The 22,286-nt window shown below is 39.6% G+C and overlaps 1 protein-coding gene across 3 annotated transcripts in view; it reads right to left on the bottom strand.

Annotated features, from left to right (window-relative positions):
• Nucleotides 1-22,286, bottom strand: part of nlgn3a (neuroligin 3a) — a 198,791-nt gene that overhangs the window by 120,683 nt on the left and 55,822 nt on the right. For 2 of the 3 annotated variants that reach the window (XM_072662980.1, XM_072662981.1), the window contains one exon: nt 302-361. The exons of the other annotated variant lie outside the window; for it this stretch is intronic. In XM_072662980.1, the coding sequence (XP_072519081.1) occupies nt 302-361 (60 nt within the window). The remainder of the gene's footprint in view (nt 1-301; nt 362-22,286) is intronic. 3 annotated transcript variants of the gene reach the window in all.

Raw genomic sequence — 22,286 nt, 5'->3', positions numbered from 1 at the left:
AATCTGAAGAGACTTCAAAGCTAAAAAACAAACAAACTAACAAACAAAAACAAAACCTGAACAATAAATAAGAACACTAACTTCTTCAATATGAAACCAGTTCACATTCATCCTCAGTCACTCCAGGGGCTTTGATGACTCTTTGGGCCATGAAATACACCAGGGGTTGCATTCAAAATTAAACAGAAAAGAAATACATAAATAAACGAACAAATAAATAAATACATAAATAACGTCTGTAAACAAACAAAATAATAAATAAATAAAAACATGCAGCTGCCTTCATCACCAAAAAGAATACCTTCGTCTTCATCGCCGTCGTTATCTGCTAAATCCTCGCCCTGTTTTTTGGCATGGGCCCCTGTAAGCGAAGCAGGGAAAGACACAAAGAGGCACAAGAGAATTCAAAATAGCACGACCATCAAGACAGAAAATGGAGTTTTAAAGCTGCCTCAAGCTGAGATGAGATTGCTTCAACATGGTTTAACATTTTAAATCGTACTTAACACGTCTTTGTCTATCACAGCACGAAGGTTTTACACACGTTTCACACAGTTCTGCATTTCAGATAATCGTTTACTTTGGCAAAACCTAATAAGAGGTTTAGGAAACACGTGGCTTCTTCAAACGACTAAAGCTGTCGTTCAATAGTAAGGATACACACTCAAAAGTGATGTAATTGGTTTGTTCGACCAAGCCTTCTTATTAGGTCTGCCCACACATTTACACTTGATTATCATTGCGTGCTCACTTAAAGAATGACAATTACTGTGCTCACACATCTGCAATCTGTCACTTGGAATTAAAAGTTTCATACATTGCTTACAACACATACTGTAACATGTGATATGACATTCTTAGATACAATCTTTAGAACATGTTTGATCAGGATGTACAGTATTGTGCAAATGTCTTTTTTAGCTGATTATGATTATAATTATTATTTCCTATAATATTAGTGTTTTTCTGAATAAATAAAGAAATGTAAAAATGCTTCCTTCCCAGATAAACACCTTTTAAAACGGATTATTCTCTGTACTTTTACTTGCACAATACTGTGTATTCTAATGTAGTAATATAGGGTCCAAAAGTCTGTCCTCTGGAAAATCTGTCCTAATCAAATGTAATTTACACCTATAAATTCTAAAAGATTTTAACAAAGACAAGCTATTTAAAATAAAGCAGAAATATTTGAAATTCGACACGATTTTTAGCTAAATATACATACATATACATAACCATTTTAAGGCCTTCATACCAAATGTCTTTAGCTGCTCATCAGAGAATTTTAAAGGCTTCTTGTCCATTCAGCTCAAATTAGTGGTGAAATTTGAAGATTTCAATTTTCAATCCAAATTTTCTTCCCCAAATTTAGTCATTCTAATTCCTAAAACATCCAGAGAAACAGCAAAGTGTTGCACCGATATCATATCTGTATCTGCGCCAATACTGGCCCTTACACACAGTATCGGTATCGGCAGCTTACTGACACCCTACATCTTTTTTTACATAGAAGATTTTAGTTAGCATTCTTTATTATTAAACCAACCCTTTAAACAACCAGTAAATTGACTTGAATCTTTTACATTAGACCTTTTTGTTTCCATGTAGTGTTTTTTAAATCTGAAACCAAAGGTTGAGTTGGTGAAACCAAAGGTAAAGTTTTGTACCTTTTTACATAGAGACGTGTACTTAGAGACATGAAATCGCTACATAAGCACTTTTTGTTTGTAAACTGGCGTTTTTTCACTGCTTTGAAATGTAATGTTTGTGAATCTGTTTGGTCAAGTGTAGCGATTTGTAGTGATTTTTATTATTTAACCAATAAATGCTGTTTTTTCCGTTTTATTTTATTTCATGTATTATTTAGGATAACATATTAAAAAGTTCAACCTATAAAAACTATCAATATATCAGGATTTATAGCCATCTATCCAGTATTTAAGTCAAAGTTGGTATTGGTACTCGGTATCGACAGATATTTGAAAATCTGGTATCGGTATCAGAAAGGAAAAAGTGGTATCAGTGCATCCCTAATTTATAATCAAAGGTTTTGAAAAAATGAGAAAGTAATGCAAACTACAAGCAAAACTAATGCTGGACTTTTGGACCCTGCTGGATGTAAAAATATAAAGTGTATATAAATATATGCACAGTAACACATTAAACCCATATACAGTAGTGTCTTCACTTGCATATCGCCACTGTCCATTCTTAACTTAACTTAATGTAAGGTAATATAAAGAGATTAAGGGTATAACGGTACGTGTATTCATCTCAGAATCACTATGGTTCCATGCAGGCAGTTTACAATCAATATGCAGTAGCGTATGTGTAAAGGTGGATGAACACAATGCAGTAACAAATTTGATAGTTCAATTGGGAGTTCCACCTGTAAACCTCACGCTATATGTTTAAGCAGGTTAGTTACATGCTTACATGTTACACCTAGCTCAACCTGACTGGCGTCTGACTACGGCGAGTGCAGATGGCACACAGGTGCTAGAAGACTCAAGGGTCTTTCCTTTGGGAGGGTTGGGCTTAAGCTTTGAAAGTGGAACAATCCAAATGCTAAACTCTAAAGTTAGATTTATTTATTTATTTATTTGTAATAATGTTATCTTTTAAAAAATAAGTGATGCTTTCAGTTTTGTAGCCAATTGTAATGGTTTCTGTTTGTACGGCACTAGCTGGAACATACAGGAACTTTCACGACTGTCTTTTCAAAATATATAAAACCCAGTTTTATGTATTATTACTTGTCAGTTTCCCAAACAAGGATTAGGTCCAGTCCTGGACTAGACAGCATTTTAAATTGATATTTTTCCAATGAAAGAAAAATCCAGTGTAGGACTTGGCTTAATCTCTTTCTGGGAAACCAGCCCTGGGAATGCTGTTGCTTTTTTCCCCCTATTGTACTGAACTGTGTTACAACTGAAACTTCTGCGTACCGTTACACCCCTACATCATTTTTTTATTGGACAACGACGTATGTGTTGGAGATAAAAAAAAAGGAAATAAATAAATAAATAAATAAAACAAAAAAAAGCACTGCATTAAAAATGACTTCAGTGTGACTTCAATGTGTTGTATTTTAAACTGATACCAACCCACAAAATATCCCAGGCTCTCGTTGAAATGCTCATCATAGTCTGATCATAATTATGTCCTGCAATTATAACCTCTTGTCATGATGAACAGATATAACAGCTAATTATACTGTATGTTGTCAGTTACTCTACTGATTTACCACCATCATCATCATCATGTTTGTACACTGGCTTATTAACAGAGCTTTTGAAGTGCTAATAGATAAACACTATTTGCTTGCACTCCCTCGGCTGGCAATGTTTGCTACTGTGCCCGTAAAATGTCACAAACAAGCCAAAAGAAACTGATCTTATGGCAACCACCCAGCTCTGTTTTTTGAGGGAATCCACAGGTAGCGTGTCAAAGAAAAGAGCTCTCTAGGATAATTTCGCTTAAGCATAAATAACTAAAACAAGCAGGACTGACCATTTCGTTTGGCAGGACTGCTTGTTTTAGTTGATTATGTGATGCTATGTCAATGTGCACATACGTACCACCGTTTTTATGCGTATCACAGTTCCTGTATGACCTGTGAGTTCAGCATGCAGAAGTTTGGGCACCCTGTTCAAATGATATCATTTGTTTATGTCACACGCCCCGGGTTTACCTCCTGGCTCTGTGGACTCTCTGCACTCCACAACCCATGATTCCCCCCCAGACATGACTGACACCTACTCTCCACCAGCCAATCATGAAAGGTTCTTACGTTGATCGTTGCCTATATTCTGATTGCCTTCACCTGTGTATGCCTTGCTGTTTGCTGTGTATTTAAACCCCTCTCTAGTTTGTCTCTTTGGGAAATACTGCCGTTGACTTTTCGTAAGCATACTGAGCGTATTTCGTTTTCCTCTGGTTTTCCGCTTTTTGCCTTGACCTTTTGCTCTGTTGGTTTTGACCTCTGACCAGTTTCTCAACTACGATTTTGCCTGGCCCATGTATGTGCTTTCTCTATTATTATTATTTTTGACTTGGTTCGATTTGTTTACTGTATCTGTGGATTACCTTCTTTTCTTTAAAGACTCTCTTGTTTTTGTTTTCAAGGTCAAGGCAGGTGACCTAAACAAACTTAGCTATGACATTAATCATCTGCACATTTTAGACACAATTTCTAAATGTGACGCTTTGTTTAAAGTAAATTAAGGGTGCTGAATGACCATTTTTAGAATTTCATCAGGGGTGCCAAAAACTGACTGTAAAGCTCAAATATTGCCTCATTCCAGTTGAGCTGACCTCCAAGGTTTTTAATTTTGAGCCCACACCCACCCTCATGGTCTGATTAACAGAAACAGAGACTAGTTCCATACAGGGTTCTTCTAGTATTAGAATTTCATTCATTGCTATTTTTAGTTACTCTTTTTGATGTTTTTTATAGTATTATGATGAATATGGCAGACCACACTGGACTGGACTGTGGAAAGTTGCTAAATTAGCACAGTAGAGGCTCCCATAGGTAGTTCAAGAGGCAGTCTGCACTAGAAATAAATTCTAAAACAAACAATCTGCCATTCTGTTGAACTGTGCGTTCCAAGCCTTTCACAAATACACTAAATAAATATGATTTAAAATCCTGAAATGCACTTGAAACATATGACGTCGAGGGAAAAACCCTTTATGATTATGTTTACATTCTGAATAAGCCAAAGAAAGGCTGGCTAGGCTCCAAAGAGCTAATGCGCTCTTTCGCTTTCGGATTTTGCCACTTGCCAACTTCATCCCTGCTATTCTCAGCTGCCATTTCTTTGTTCCTTTCTGTCACTCTGAAAAAGTGGGATGCTGCCCCACAAATCTGCACTTCAAGCCACTGGAAAAAAAGTGTGTGTTGTACTGCTAGGCAAATTAACACCTATACCGATATATAACAATACTGATTTTCAGATGTGTGTGTGTCTCCGGTGTGAAGTAAATGCTGGAGTAAATTGGCTGCTGCTTTACACTGGCTATGTTTATTTTTGTACTGTTTTGCATCATTTGCATGTTTATTCTGTTTACCTGCTGTTTAAATTGACTTCCCGCATGGCTAAGTGGTGGCAGCGTTTTCCACAGCCTGCCACCAGCGACTCTACATTGCAACTTTGAGGCCACCGGAGTGACTCAACCTTGCGGCTTGGATGTTTCCACAGCCTGCTGCCGGGGCAACCCTAACTCACAGCTTGGATGTTTCCACAGGCTGCTACTGGAATGACTTTGTAGCGTTATTCTGATGTTTCCGAGAACTGCTGCCAGAGCATTCTGCACAGCCTACTGCCCGAGCGACACAAAATCGTGGCTTGGATGTTTCCACGCCCGCCTGCCGAAGTGACTCTACATTGTGGCATGGATGTTTTCACAACCTGCTGTCATAGCAACTTTAAAACTTGGCTTAAATATTTGCATGGCCTGCAAATTGTAAATAGCGACTTGTATCTTTGCAACCCTAAATAGTGGGTTGGATGGTTTTACGACCTCCTGCCGAAGTGACTCTACATTGTGGCTCGGATGTTTCTATGGCCTGCCATCAGGGTGACTCTACGTGACTCTACGACTCTACCCTTGTTCCAAAAAAAATCAGGTTTGCAAAACAGTGTGAGGGTGTGAGGAAGTCGTTTTAAAGGCTTTAAAGGCATCTTATGCTCTACCACTATGGACCAAGGGTTGTGTCAGCTGCCTGGCAATGCTGTATCTGTGCCAGTTTGAAAAGAGGTGGTGGCAGGCTTTGCATGTATTGGAAGAGACATGTGTTAAGTTCTTACCCTCAGAATATCGGGAGCATTGCTAATGCTAGAGGGAGTTATGAATTGGCAGTACCAAATTGGGAGAAAAAGGGAAAATCTGAAAAAAAACAAAAACAAACTTCATTTGGTATAAATGTTCTTTACCAATTTAAAGGTTCTTCACAATCACACATCTCTATTAAAGACAATCAAACATGTTTTGTGGCTTGTGGGGCTTAAGTTTAATAAGAAGACTTTTTTACAGATACCAGATATCTGTAAAAAAATTAACGGACCAAAATCAAATAGGGCAGCACAGAGCAGCAGTGCTCCAGCATGTGTACATTACCTTCACGAATGCTAACTTAAACACCACGTGATTCAATGTATTTGTAAAGTAGTTCCAGGTTGAATTTGATCAATACTGCCGAGCGCTGTGTTTGTTTGACTGTCGCCACACTGCAGTGCAGTCACTGAAGTGGGGGTGGTAGTAGTGAGGAGTGAGCTGGGCGAGATCCATTTCGCTGATCAGAGAGACGGATTGCCCTAGGACACGGTGCCAGCAAGCCGCCCTCCAAATACACTCTGATATTAACCTCGGTGAACAGCAGCCCATCAGGGCCTGTGGGGAGTGCAGAAGATCAGCTCTCTCACCTCCCCCCGCAACTTCCAGCACACTGCATTGACGGCACGCTCAATACCACCCAGCTAAGCAGCAGAAGAAGTAGCTTGCTGAATGCGAAAGCGGACTCCATTGTGAGCGAGGGGAGAGTGTAGGGGAGAATGCGAAAGGGTCAGGGTGACAATAGATCGGGCGCGTGGTTAAATATCGGAAAGGTCAAAACGCGCACTGGGGCTTTTACTGGCGGAATGCTGCCTTCGAACAATTCTGCTTTATTCACTTTACAGACTCCATCTCCAATCCTCTGGTGGCATCTCTTCCCTTTCTCTCGCTCGTTCCTTTCGCAGAAGTGCCTTCTGCTTTTTCCTGATAAATTTCAATCAATTCGGAACCCTAAACGTTTTAGAGCTCGGCCTGGAGGGAATGTTTTTGAGAGTAGGCGGTTTAACAGTATTGTTATCGTGATGTTTATAGTCAGGAATGTTGTAGTGTAGTTTTGGTATTTTGTTTAGTAATTTCTAAAAGTAAACATTTTTAATGTAAATCAGACCAGTAAATCAGACCAGTTTTAGACCAGAAGCAGTAACTTCATTGCTTCTGCACCACAAGGTGCACCCAGTAATACGCTTCTGTGTTAATCAGCATTAGATTCAGTGCACAGTTCAGATTGTTAAGCATTTGCTGCTACGTTTAACCCTCTGGAGTCTAAGGGCATTTTGTCGATTTTGCATATCTTCTCCTTTAAAGGCACTTGTGTATTAGATAATACCCACATGTTCAGGACAATCTCAGCTCTCTCTATAATGAGACTATGTGACCTACAGCACCGTGTGAAATAAACTGAAGTCTGGCTTTAGAGGTTCTTTCCTCATGTGGACGGATTGTTTTGGTGCTTAAAACGGGTTTACCAGAGTCTTAGCTTCCCCAAAAGCCATGAAATGTATGAATGAAATAGTATAGAAAGGGCCAGAAGACAAGTTGGATCAAGTGTCCATTGGCCAGTTTCATACAAAACCATTGACAAACGCAGGAATCCAGCCATTACAGATATGAGGCAGATGGTAGACACACAAATCCACCACTTAGACATGGCAAGAGGCAGAGACAAGTATCTTAAGCCATCTTCATAGCCTTGTAACTCTGATGTGAGTCACGTACGTTTTGGCAATAAGATGCAATGGAAAGTGCAGGCTCTACTGATTCAGCAGATGTCTAAACCGTACTTCTGCACTTTATATATACACATATATTCTCAAAGATATTGAGAAATATCTCTCTCAACTCCAGAGGGTTAACCAGAGTTATGATACGAACTGCCGTCACCTTGCGACAAGCCACAGCAGCCTACTGTCCATGTCATTACACCCTTGGGTTTCCAGTTACTAAACGCCAGGATCAATAAACATTCATATTTTTATTTTCATTTGCTAAAGTCTAAACTCCTAAAGCTTTCAAACTAGCTCAATCTGTTGTGTAAACCATGCCCCTGACAGGCATGAGGTTCTTTTCAAAGTCAGCGGTTATTTTGTGCACGTTGGCTAACATTTCTTTCACAGCTTAACATTTGTGTGTGCTAAAGAAAACAACTGTGGGGTAAAATGGGCCACATCAGGCCTATAAAAGTTTTCGGCTTTGATATTTTTTATGTTGTTTTGTAGAATATGAAAGATGCATAATATCATCTATGAGGATATGTCCAAAAGACCTATGAGTAATTTCACTAAACCCAATTTAAGAGGATTGCTGATAAAGGCACTCAGGGACAGAGGAGACTGCACTTCCAAGAAGAGGGGCAATCTTCTCACAACACTGCTCAGGAATAAAACAAATGGCCGTTATGAGGACCAGAGCTGAACAGATTGGCATTATGCGAAGCACTAAGAGACCCACATTGTGCTATTAATCACTGCAGCAGCAACAAAGTTTGATCGTAAAAGGGACTGCAGCCCCCTCACGCTATGACTAGATCTGGCTGAAACAAATGTTTGGGTACTCTGCATGCTCAGTATCAGATATCACAGCTAATAAACACTTGTTTGGGGGATTTTCACCCATTGTTTATTGCATAGTACTGTGAGATTCTTGTATTGAGGTCTATCCACAGATTTCCCATGATATTTAGATCAGGCCATGGCAAAACCTTCAGCTGCTTGTTGAGGTAGTCCGCTACGGATTTTAAGGTGTTTAGGATCATTATCCTGCTGTAGAAGCAATCTATTAATCTACAGCTTGATGTGATGTCTGCTTTCTGAGTTTGCTGGTGTTTAACTGAATCCATTCTTCCCGCTAATGTTCCACATACCACTGGCTGCAACACAAGCATGATACACCCTAATGCTTAACAGTTTCTGAGGTATTAATTTACAATAAAATGTAAACCTTTTGTTCTCCAAACACATCCTGCTAACAGTTCTCTTTCAGTTCACGTTTTTGTGGTCTTCTAGACCTCCAACATTCCTCTTAACCCCTTAACACAGAAAGGCTTAATACACACTAAGATGTATTATTCAGTAACTACAGGGACTTCTGTACAAACTGGTGGGGCTATTCTTTGGTAACAGAAGCCTGTAAGAACACTTTTGGCTGAGTATGTAACACAGGCTTTTTAATTACATTACAAACTGAGGAAACAGCTAGTTGAATAGGCTTGGCCAACTGACCTGGCATATTCAAACCTGTTTAACTACATAAAGGCCACAGTCTATATATATATATATATATATATATATATATATATATATATATATAAATGTGTGTGTGTGTATAAAAAAGATATGTATAAATGTATATATATATGACATATATTGCTCTCTCCTGCAATGCACCAAACTGTTAAACATATTTAGTTATTCATTGCTTATTTAATTTCTCTACTGACTCAACTGTGTATGAATTTTTTACTGTCTTATAACATTGTAGAACTTGTTTGTAAAGTTATGAGGTTTATATTTTCATGTGCCTGTGTTTGCTGCAGCAGCAGTTCCCCCCAGCTATTTCCCTCTCAAACCAATAAAGTGAAGCATTGGGTGTAATCTTATTTTATGGTAAGACAACCAGACAAAGGGCCAGTCAATCTGCGAGTCAAATAATACTGATATTCTTAAAAATTGAGATATACATAGGAGCTCAGTAGTATAAAAACTAGCATAACCCTAGCGATTACCTTTTAATTGTTGGTGTAGCGTAGTTGGTAACAGCACTGTCTTCCTCGTGGCAGACTGGGGTTTAATTCCCCTGCTGAACAAGCCTACCACACTAGTCCTTGGGCAAGACTCACTCTGCATTCTCCTACCTGTGTAACATGACTCTTGAGAAAGTTGACCTTGAGAAAATTTGTTACATTAAAACATTAATTGGTAATTGCATTCTCCCCCTTAGAAAACATACCATTTTGGGGAATGTGGTCATTATTTTAATGAGATTGAACACACTTAGATCTGCTGGATAGATTCTACAGGAAAGAAGCTTTCTGTGCAGAGAGTGGCAGAGCTAACCGTTTACTGACTTACAGAATACAGTTAAAAGTGAATAAACACAAAGTGACACTAAAATAAGTGTATTCTTCTTTTATACTGTTTTGGAGAAACAATAACCCATTTAAGCATACACTGGGTGCTATGTGACACCCCTCACAGGTCTCTTACAACAAACAATCCCAGCCACAGCAACGGTATGAGATTTTCACAGTTCTACAGCATCACAGTATACGGTATTTCACAATTCTACTTATTACTATTATTATTATTATCAATTATAATGACCCTTAAAGAAATGAAAACTGAATGTTGTTTTGTTTGTTGTGGTTGTTTTTATTAAAATGATTTTTACTATTTTTAAAACTTTTATATTTTTATTTTAAAAGTCTTCCTAAATAAATAAATAAGAAACCTGCACATAAACACTGTATCCAAGTATCTGACTGATTATTTACGTTTTTAAAGCTCTGAACATAGTAAGAAATTGCTGGGATTCTGTGTGTTTGCATGTTTTTTCATAAATTTTCACACTATGGTATTAATAAAAGCAGCACATCGCTGCAAAAGTGCACTCAATAGTGCATAAAACACTATGCATTAGTGTAGTAGGTAAAGGGTAGAAGTGTGCTGTTTGGGATGCAGAAGACAAACACAACCGGCACAGCGGAGAGGCATGTAGGGCCGCGGAGGAGAAGAGAGTGTTTTTAAAAAAGGAATGCTGCCACTTTTCTGCTCTTACAAAAAAAAGGGCTGTTCAGAAAAGGCTGCAGCCGCTCTGAAAGGAAAGTTCTCAAACAGCTCTACGGAGCAGAGAAACGGGATCTCTGGCCTAACAGCTCTGAGAGTAAGAAAATTAAATAGAAATAGAAAAGTGCATTTCCTGAGGAAAAAGCAGAACAGTTGCGCAGGCTAATGGTTTCCACTTCCAGTCAGCTGCTAGGCTGTGGCAGGCCCTTAACCCTCTCTGCTACTTGGGCACATGTGTTCACTGTCCACTGTGTGTGTGTGTTTGCCCACTAGTGTGTATGTGTGTGTTCACTGCACGGATGGGTTAAAGGCGCAGGCCGAAATCCATCTGTGTCCAACACTAATGGTTGTCTTGTCTTGTTGGTGAATCTGTTTTTGAAAAGTGGCTGCTATGGTACCCCTAGGTGTTGTCAGGGTGTTGCTTTGCAGTGCATTGGTACTTCAGGTGGCTGCTGAGGCGTTTCATGTGATTGCTATTGGAACTGATATGGTATTTCAATTGGTTTTGTTCATGATGACTTGAACAAGTGCTGGTTATGGTATTGCTAAGTGAGTGCTATGAGGTTGCTATGGTGTTTCTTTGTGGCTGCTGAGGTTGTTTGCTGTGGTATTTGCTAATATGTTCCAAGTCATTGCAATTGTGGGTTGCAATAAACTTTATTTAAGTGGCTGCTATAATGATAAAAAAAATGTTTAACAATACAGAACAGACATACATCATATGGACAAAAGTATTGGGACACCTGCTCATTCATTCCAAACTTACGAAATCAAGCATATTTAAAACGTTTGCTTTTGTTAGAGTAACTGCCTTTACTTTCCAGGGAATGCTTTCTACTAGATTTTGAAGCACTGCTACAAGAATCTGACTTTGACCTAAAAGTGTTGGATGGAGCACCTCCACCATTCCAGAGAACACAGTTCCACTGCTCCACAGCTCAATGCTTGCGGGGCTTTGTAGCCCTTGAGCCGATGTCTGGCATTAGGCATGGTCCCAATGGGGTTTATGTTTATCTGCTCCAGAGAGTCCTATTCTATTCTTTGCTACAGGGACTAGAAAAGATGTTCAAAGGTGTGTATTTGCACATAAGTGTCAGCATCTGGGTGCAACTTAAAGTAGCTAAATGCCTTCATTAGAAGGGGTGTCCACAAACATTTGGACATACAGTGTATATGAGATTACAGACAGAAAAATGTGGAACACAAGCTTTTATATAGATAAACTAAAACATATGCAACGTTGCTCTTTTCCAGGAAAATACATTGTTAAATGTTATAATAAAAATCATAATAAATAATTAATAAATTAATAAAAAATTGGGGTTGACTGAAACGAGATATGAGATAGTGGGCACCAAAAATATATGTATATTTTTTTCTCCACATTTCAGTGGAAATGCTACATTCCAGTCAGTGGAAATGGAGTCCAGTGGAATTTATCCAAAATTCAGCTGAACCAAAAGTAATGTTTTCTGCCTTTAGAGACATCTTGTTGTTTGGAAGGAAAAGTATAGCTTGGTAAAGGCCTTAAACTCCTAAAGGGGGAAAAACTGCAGGGCAACTGGTTTGCAACTGAAATCTATCCGGGCACTGCCATCTTTCTCAATTGTCTTGGAACCATGGTTGGGCATTTCTATGGGGACTGTCGACAAAAGCTATTTGGAAGATATCAGGCCCTTAGTGGAGAGATATACTGAGCCAGTGAGCAGCGGGGGGAACTGAATGGGAACTTCCTGGCGAGGCTGTGTCTTGCATTTCAAGTCAAAATGAATGAGGCGCCAGTGGCGAAGTCAAAGCGCCTCGCCAGGCCTGGGCCTGTGACACATTTAACAGAGCTGTTCCATATCAAACGGAGGGGACATCCGGATAGACGCTCCCATCCCACCCACCACCACGCTCATCGCCAACCCTGGTCTTCATCCATTATCCTGCAAAACACTGCTTTGCTGCTGCTTCTCTAGCCTGCAGTTCCACAACACACATTAACGCATATTCACCCATGTAAGGGTGCTGCTTCAATTGGGGGCTCTTTTTATCATCTTTTCAAAAACAGGAATTTTATCTATATCTATATTATATATTTCCAGCATGAATTTATAACCTATGGACATAAAAGTTACACTAATTGAAGGATCACCCACATACACAAGCCTGCTCCCACTTTTCCTCCAGAGCTGGATCAAGCGAGCTACCCAAACCATTTCCATGCTACGTTATTGCTTAGCCTAGCAGAGATTTGGGACACTTCGGTTTTTCCATCACGCCAGCAATCTGATGTGATCTGCTGCAAGATGACAACTTTTCCGCTGCGGCTACAATCCGCAGCTTTAGGCCGTGACGTTAGGAGCGTTATTTCCCAGCGAAAGAGCTTCTTCACACCCGGCACGCCGAACACTATGTAAATGAGATCACTGAGAGCGGGGAATTCGGTACGATCAGAACAAACAATTAAACCGAAGAAATGTTCTGAAGCATAAATTGTATTGAGGTTTCTGAGCTAATAAGGCCTTTTCTTGTGTCAGCACCCACTTGAAACATGAGAAACAATAGCTCCCTAAAGACACATCTCTAATACCAATGTTTACATAGCAAATGTGCAGCAAACAAATGAAAAATAGGCTTCATTAAAGCAAATGCCATCCTTTTACATTGGATTTTAGGGAACGCTATTGATATAATCCTTAAACACACACACACACACACATTCCAGTAGCGATTAAAGTGAAATGATAAATGATCCTCAGTGCAAACCTGATCTGAGCCAGGAGAGGTGAACTTGCTGACAGCTCTGAGTGGCTGCATTCACTTCTCTTAAAGCAGTAAATAACAGGGTGGTAAAAACATAGCATTATGATACTTAGACATATCTTTACAATACATTATACATTGTAGGATGGTTGAACTTTGGTTAGAATGGTTAGAAATGTGCTCCAGTAGTATCAGATCGCTTCTATTCAACATTACACTGCGCTGCACTAAATCCAGTTAAACAGGACTAATGTTCCTCTCCTTATATAAAGCATGCGGCTGGTCAGTGTTCCTTATCCACAATCGGCTCAGAAAAGCATATTGTGAAATAATATGACATCATTTATCATACTGTCACTTGGACGTATTTGTTCCAGTACCAGCATATATAGACAAAGTGCCTTTTAATGTACTCAGTAGATCAATAATAGGCCTGTGTTGGTAACAGACGCCTCTCAATTAGATAACCTTGGGGAAAATGACGGCGGTAAATGGTTAATCTGAGACGGTATGAGGTATGAGGTGTGCGCTAAGTCAGAAAGTCAGAAATGAATCTAGTAGAAAAGAATGGAATTGTGGACATTACACACACTGTACTGTCCGTCCATTTGTTTTAGCCTAATGCTGCTTTGCCTTATGTCTGACTGTAAGAGAGCTGAGAGCTGTTTTTCCCAAGACCTGAAGCCTTTTTGTCTTATATCTCAAATCTGATTCCATGGTCTGAGGTTTTCCTTTTACACTAGAGGCAGAACGATCAGATTTGATACCATTTTTGATTCTGAGGCTAAGATTCAATTTTACACTCTTATTGTGCTTGCTAAGGTTTGCAAGAAATAAGTAACCAAACTTTGTGAATGCAGGGTTTTCCCCACTCATTTTTCGTCAAATTTTTCCTGGCCAATTTCCATCTGCTATTTCACACAATAACACCAGCAGCGGGATGGAGAAAGCTAATGCTCGCTTCCACCATCTTTTCAAACTGCCGCAAACACAAGGTCAACATGCTTGGAGAAGAATGTTAACTGCCAATTCTGTTACGTCAGCTCAGATGCCTACATTGCTTAGTACTATGCTGAGTGGCCAACCAGCAAGCTAAATTATGCTTTCTTTTAGGGCATTTTAACACATGTCCCGAATTTACAAGTCCGCACCCAGGGCTGATTCTGGGCTTGTTTGGGGGAGGGGCTTATTAGCATTGCTTCGAATTCCATACGAATCATAGACTGATTGCGCAACTTCAAATGTCACTTTTCTGCACACTATGTTCATTCGTTTCTCATGTTTCCCTATTTTCCTTGAATGCAAACACTCAGATGGCACAGAACAGCACTTTTCTCCAGTCATGGTGTTTCACCATGCAGTAACACCTACATAAGAGGAGGTTTTTAGCCATGCAGGCGATAAGCTGAAGCAGTCACGTGAAAAAAAAATAGCAATCAGGCAATCCAACAGATAGCTAAAGATAGCTTCCACACCTGCAGTGAAAAATGCTAATGTGAAAACACCCTTATGACTCCTGGCCATGGCCAGGGATTAAACCCCTGATCCCCCCAATGATAAGGCCAAGATTTAGATGTTTGTGCCATATTAGAGTCACTGTTACCAGGCACAGGCCTACATAAGAAACATCAGTTATGGAGGAGCAATACTGCTCTGACTAAGAGACATTCTGACCAAGGCACTTTGTTCACCTGGACACACCGGGTTGTTTTAAGCTACACTGACGCTTTGTCAGTACAAGCAACCTTAGAGATCTTGGAGATTCGACATAATCATCACTTTCCAACTGGTGGGCCCAAAAGGGCCTCCATCGAGCATGGTAGCCAACGCTGTGTGCCGAGTGGAATGTTACGCCAAGGGAGCGATTAGATGAACTTCAGTGCAGTTTACTCACAGCAAGACCTATCATTACTGTTGTGACTGCGCTCAAGCAAATTGCGGCCTGTGTTTTTCTATCCTGCCATCCCTCTGTCCCTTTCTTCCCACTCAAAACGTAAGGTGGCTTTGTTTTTTTTTTAGTCATATTTCATCAGTGTATTTTCTTTGTGAGCCCCCAGGGCCAATTAGATTGAAATAGACCAAGGTAGATTCAAAAGGATGATCAACGGGCTCGGATAGCTGATGAGTTATTGTTGCTTGGCAACTGTTACCGCTGGTTTTATATCATGCTAATTTGTCAGAATTTACATGAGATTACAGGTTACTGCACTGAAACTAATAGAGCCTTTCTTTCCATGGATCAAAAGATAAAGCTACAAGCTAAAGACAATAATGCCACTATTGATGACTGCAGCCCCACTGGCAATCTATCATGCTTTTCAGTGCAAGGCTGGATCACTTTCATTGAAATAAATCATGTAAGCTAATTCATGTTGTCTATTATTTTCATTTAGTGTCATTTTGAAATGATTAGTTATTAGGACCGCTTACAATCCCATGTATTATCCTAAGACCTCGAATTGTTTTTTCAATAGAGCTTTAATTTTGGCAGAAATAACACTAACGGTGCTAACGGTCAAAAGAAGAGTGGTCACGAGAACTTCAGCACTGAAACTGCAGACTATCTGAACTAGCCTCAACCAAACTCCAGCCCAGTTCTACACCCTAAAAGGGTCCTAAACGGCTCTTGGTACAGATGCAGATCCAACCAAGCCTAAAGCGGACACAAGGGAAAACAGTCACAGAAATGAATCTAGTAGAAAAGAATGGTATTGTGGACATTACACACACTGTACTGTCCGTCCATTTGTTTTAGCCTTATGCAGCTTTGCCTGAGAGCTGAGAGCTGTTTTTCCCAAGACCTGAAGCCTTTTTGTCTTATATCTCAAATCTGATTCCATGGTCTGAGGTTTTCCTTGTACACTAGAGGCAGAACGATCAGATTTGATACCATTTTTGATTCTGTGGTTAAGATTCAATTTTACACTCTTATTTTACACTGCAGTCCACCCTACACCCTCAAAGGGTCCTAAACGGCTCTTGGTACAGATGATCCAATCAAGTCGATTCCGATGCCAATACCAACCGAGAGCTGGGCTGGATGCCATATGAACCTTTCAAGCCAAACCTGGGAATGCTCCATGCATTGTCTCTGAACATGAAATGTATTTTGTTTTTTGGAATCAACCACATTTAAAACATTGTCAATCTCTGAGCACCCGCTGCGAGAGCCTGTGAATGACCATGCAAAACCACACTGTGTAGTTAGTGGTCTGTATTCTGTCGCCCGTTTTTAACACTGTCTTTAATGGGCTTATGCAGCCGTTCTTATGACCTCGCACAACACTACAGAAACATACAAAATATGGATCATATGATCTGACCTGCTCACAAGATTGGCTAATTTATCGGCCGATCACAAAACTGGGCTGAAAATCGTCCGACAATCCGTCCATCTCTAGTTCTTTGCTTAGTCTTATGTTTATAGGAATTACGCAAAGGTTCTTCACAGGTAGTCCCCAAATCTGCTTTAAAGAACTATCCATTGAAAGGTTTTAGCTACAGCATATCTCCAAGTAGCTTTTGGGGAAGAGTGTAGCTTTACCAGGATTTTTAAGTAAGCTTAGTCTAGATTCATAAAACCAGCCTTCCCTCATTATCAAATGGCACAACGGAGTACATCGCCAACACGGAAAAAGGGAAATCTAAGCCGCTCTTCAGCATGCTCTACATCAAGCATGTAGGAAGCAACTCCTCCAGGGAGGGCTAAGGATACTGCATTCGTTGCCTTGATCATTCAGCTGACACTACTGACTAGCCGCAGATTTGTACAGAGCTCACAGCACTGGTCCACCACAGGGATGTACTTTTCAACATCCAAGGTTTCCAAGTTTTCCTTGTCTGAATTCCATTTACACTGTTCACTACAGTGCATGCCCAGATGAAATGAGTTTTTACCTTCTTAAGTAAAAAGCACATTTTTTATTATTACATGCTGCCAGATTTCTGAAGAAACTATTTAAAACAGGCAACTAATCGTCTGCACTGGTGGAGGAAAAGACTCAGGCAGTTCCTGTGGCTTACACAGGGGCCGGCGCCACGGCAGTCCTTTTTGGTGGGGAAAACACTGCAGCTGTTTTCACTGATACAGAAAACTACTCTTTTGTAACAACATTCAGCTTAATTTGTGGAAAACTGCAGTGCTTAAGTAATTGCATGCCAGTATAGAAAATGCATTCCCCTCACACTTCAGTTCCATCTGTTCCATCAAGAGCCATCTGACCACCTTTCAATCGAATATGGTTTCAGGGATTTAATCACAATGGGCCTGTTTACACCTGGCGTTAACATGCGTGTTGTATCTGGATAGTATCTGAATTTCGACGTCCAATGAAAAAAGCATGTATCTGCAAAAAAGCGACTTTACAGGAGAAGGCAAATATGTCCTTAACTTTGAATGGAAGTTCATGTAAAGAGTTAATATTATATATAAAGTATATAAACTATTGATAAAATTATTAAATTATATATACTTTATATTTTATACTATATATATATATATATATATATATATATATATATTACTTTATATATATTTATATCTAAAGTAATTTATATATATATCATTTATATACTTTATATAATTTAGAGCATTTCTTTTGGTCTCATCATCTAGAATTATTCACACAGTGCACAGAGCAGCTACATGGTATTAAAAATGGAGAGAGACAGAGAGAGAGAGAGAGAGAGAGAGAGAGAGAGAGAGAGAGAGAGAGAGAGCTAGGGAGATAGAAGCCAAGATCCACAGTAATAATTACTTGTGTTAACGCTTTTTCTGACTGACTTATTTCCGCTTGCCTAGCGGAATCCGATCACGGGAAACACATTGCATTAACACTTGTATTAAATGTGAACGAGATCCGTCTCTGACCACTTCCGAATGTGGTAGCATTCTAAAACTTGCTATGCTATAGAACACTAATGTTCACTTGCCGACACACTAATGATCAATGCACTTCCTAGATACAGTCTCCACCATTTCTGTACAGGAAACATAAAGACACAGGATGCAAATATGGATCCAATCAGTGGATCTCCACTCCATTAGAGATCTGTGCCCCAACCACACTGAGAAAACCGGGCCCAGCCCATGTCCATGTGGAAAAGCCACCAGAACGGTTACCCTCCGTGCTTAGAATCGTTCAGCCTTGCATTGAAAAAGCGGCCAATAGCCTCAAGATATCGGTTCCTCTATTTCAACCACTTATAACGCCAGTTTTCATTTCTTTATCTAGCCCAATAAGGATCGTGAGAGTAGAATTCAGTTGGAGAAAGTGTTCCATTTAGCCTGACAGTACTCTGCATGCATCCTTTCTAGAAGAGCCTTTCAGAACATTTGCACGGTTTTATTTAATTAAGACAATGTAATTAATTTTCTGCGCAGTCTCATCACTAGACCAAGATTGCATGTTTGCTAATGTCGGGCAATAGAAATGTGTGCACATTACTGGCAAATGTAATCACGCTCTTTTTCAACAAAATGATTGGCTGACTTTTTTTTCTCCATTGGTTTTTTGCATTTCAAAGAAACCTATTTACAAGCCATTTAAAGCCTATGGCGTGGCACCCTGGGGTAGCCATGTTAGATTATATTACTCAAATACATCAAAAGTAAGCATTGATTCATAATATGGATAATTACACCAAATAGATATAAATGAAACAAACTTCTCTTTCTTCAGCAAAGAGTCATTCACAGGCTTCGCAGCCTCAAGGCTTGTCTAGGTTCAAATTGGTTTAGGCGAACAACACTGTTTAAATATTAACCGTGTAAGAAAAATTCTGCATGGAACGTATCACTCCCTTCCGATTATTTCCCCATCAGATTGCTGATTGAGAGGGCTGCAGTGATCCACTTAATGTGTGAATTAATCAACTGTGCTGCTATACACACACGCACGCACACACACACACACACACACTGTCACATGTAGACAAATCCCTTTAATAAGTTGAATTCAGAATGCTGCGAGCCTGTGTTACAGTCATTATCTATGATGGCATTTGGCTGGGTGTTAAGAGGTTGCCCACAGCGTGAATCTGTGCAAGAGCTAGACGAAGATTGGCATTTCTTGGTGTAAATACTGGTGCAGGATCATTTGACAATCTTTTACAAGAGAGGACACAGTGACAAAAGAACATCTCTGACCCAGCTGAAGTGGAAAACGCTGAAATATTAAAGTCAGGGGAAATTCCTTTGGCATAGAATTAACAAGATACTGATAAGAGAGTTATTTTTAAATGTTATTTTCAAACGCTGCTTCATCATCTTTTCGGTAGGAAAGGAAGAAGGTATGAAGAGGGTTTCTAAAAGAAGAAGGAGTGACACTTATTGACCTTGCGGCTGAGCTGAAATCCCAGAGGTTTTCCAATTTATTTGTAATCGATGCTACTTCAGGCGCCACGGCTGAACCAAGTCAGTTACTTATTTATAGTTTTTGCTTTTCAAATGACTAACAGGGATAGCCATTGACATTTCTGCAGTGCTGCTTTAGCAGGGTGTTTGCTCTGAGCGCAATGTCCATACTCTTCATATTGGGTCTGTAACAACTAACTGACATTATCAATAACGTCAATAATAAAAAAAAACCTGTTGCCAACGAATCTTGTTATTGATTAGTTGACATGATGACATTTGAGCTCTCCATTTAAATTGCTTGGTTGAAAGCAAATGCATGTAGTGAGAGAGAGACTGCAGCACAGGGTCAACATGGTTAACGCTGGTTCCTGTGTGATAAGCGTGCTTCAGGAACACTGTGTCTCTGACATTGCTGATAACTAGGCTGTCCTGTGCTCAGTTATATCAGATTTGATTATGTGATGATAACAATAACTACCACACAAGCTATTTTATTAATGTTTGCTTCATCATTGGAGGAGAAATAACTGGAATATGCATTTGTGTAGAATTGGCTGAGTTTTGCTAACAGTAGTTGACTGTCTTTAATAGTTTCTGTGGACTTATAAAGTTATAAAGGTTAAAATGTCTGTCCGCAATGTAAGAACACCTCTCCAACTGTTCAGCATGCGGGTGGATCAATCATGTGTTGGGCTTGTGTGGCAGCCAGTGGCATAGACAACATTTCACTGGTAAAGAGAAGGAAGGAATTAATTAAATATTAGCGTAAATATCCTAAACACACCTCAATCTGTGAAAATCTGACCTCAAAACAGCAGTGAATGCAAGAAAGCCCAAGAATTTCACTGAACTAGATGACTTTTGCAGGAAATAACAGGAGAAATAATCCCCCAAAACAAGAACTGAAAAACTTTTGAGCTAGCTGGCTACAAAAAAAAACATTTACAAGCTGTGATATTTGCCATAGTGGGTGTAACTTTTTTAAATTCTTCATTTTTTAATGATTGTATTAGTCTATCTATCTATCTTACTGACCAAACTCATGCTTACTTGCCTAGCTATTCACTGTAAATTAAATTTCATCTTAATGTATCCAAAATTTTGCATGCCACTCTCATCCCACTATATCAGCTCCACTTGCCATATAGGAGCGCTCTGTAGTTCTGTAATTACAGACTGCAGTTCATCTGTTTCTCTGCATACTTTGTTAGCCTCCTTTCACCCTGTTCTTCAATGGTCAGCACCTCACAGGACCACCACAGAGCAGGTAGTATTTGGTAGTGGGTCATTCTCAGACACTGACATAATGGTGGTGCGTTAGTAATGTGTGTCACACTGATATGAGTGGATCAGACGCAGCAGTGCTGCTGGAGTTTTTAAACGGCTCAGCGTCACAGCTGAACTGAGAATAGTCCACCAACCAGAAATATCCAGCATACAGTGTCCTGTGGGCAGCGTCCTGTGACCACTGATGAAGGACTAGAGGATGAGCAACACAAACTGCAGCAACAGATTGGAAAGCTTCTGTCTCTGACTTTACATCTGCAGGGTGGACCAACTAGGTAGAAGTGTCATATATAAGGTGGACAGAAAAAGTGTTTAAAAACTCCAGCAGCACTGCTGCGTCTAATCTACGTGTATCACCAGCACAACACACACATGGAGTTGACTGCCCACCGCTCTGGGTGTGTGTGTACTCACTGCCCCTAATTCAGTAGTGTGTGTGTGTGTGTGTGTGTGTGTGTGTGTGTGTGTTCACTACCACAGATAGGTTAAATGCGGAGAACACATTTCGCTGTGCATAGTACAGTGACAAATACGTGCACCTTTACCTTTACCTTTACCTTTAACAAACTCACCGCCACATCAGTGTCACAGCAGTGCTGAAGATGACCAACTACCTAAATAATACCTGCTCTGTGTTTGGTTTGACGGGGTCCTGATCATCAAAAAACAGGAATAAAGAAGGCTAATACAGTTTGCAGAGAAGAAGACGCTACAGTCTGTAATTACAGAACTACACAGTGCTCCTATATGCTTAAGTGAAGCTGATATTCTGAAATGACTGTATATATGTGATCGGAACTGAACATCTGTGTCAACATCTGTGCAAATTTAAAATAGCTGATGTGACTAATTTAAAGGCCTGTCTGAATATGTTTCAACATACAGTGTAACATATGATGTATACCTGGATCTGCTTAGTTATTAAATCCATTGTAAACATTTTGGAATATATCATTAATTAATTTCACATGAGGAACCATACATTATCACAGACTATGATGAGCATTGTGATTTGTTAGTGCCTTCACTTTTGTAAAAAAAAAAAAAAAAAGCAAGAGAGAAAAAAACACAGAATAAGCAGAACAATTTGAAGGTACAATTAAATGGTTCAAGCACCCATGTAACATTTCTCAGGATTCTTAGGAGCATAAAAGTATTAAATTACTGTAAGCGGCCCCTGAGCATTAATAATCAACCATGATTAATTTCAAGCGGAATTCCTCACTGCAGAACGTGTGTAAAATAAAAAAATATATATTCTGTTGAAA

This window comes from Salminus brasiliensis, chromosome 19 (genome assembly GCF_030463535.1).
Source record: "Salminus brasiliensis chromosome 19, fSalBra1.hap2, whole genome shotgun sequence".
NCBI lineage: Eukaryota > Metazoa > Chordata > Actinopteri > Characiformes > Bryconidae > Salminus > Salminus brasiliensis.
Note: the sequence above shows the minus strand (reverse complement) of the source record. Positions and strands in the feature narration are given on the sequence as shown.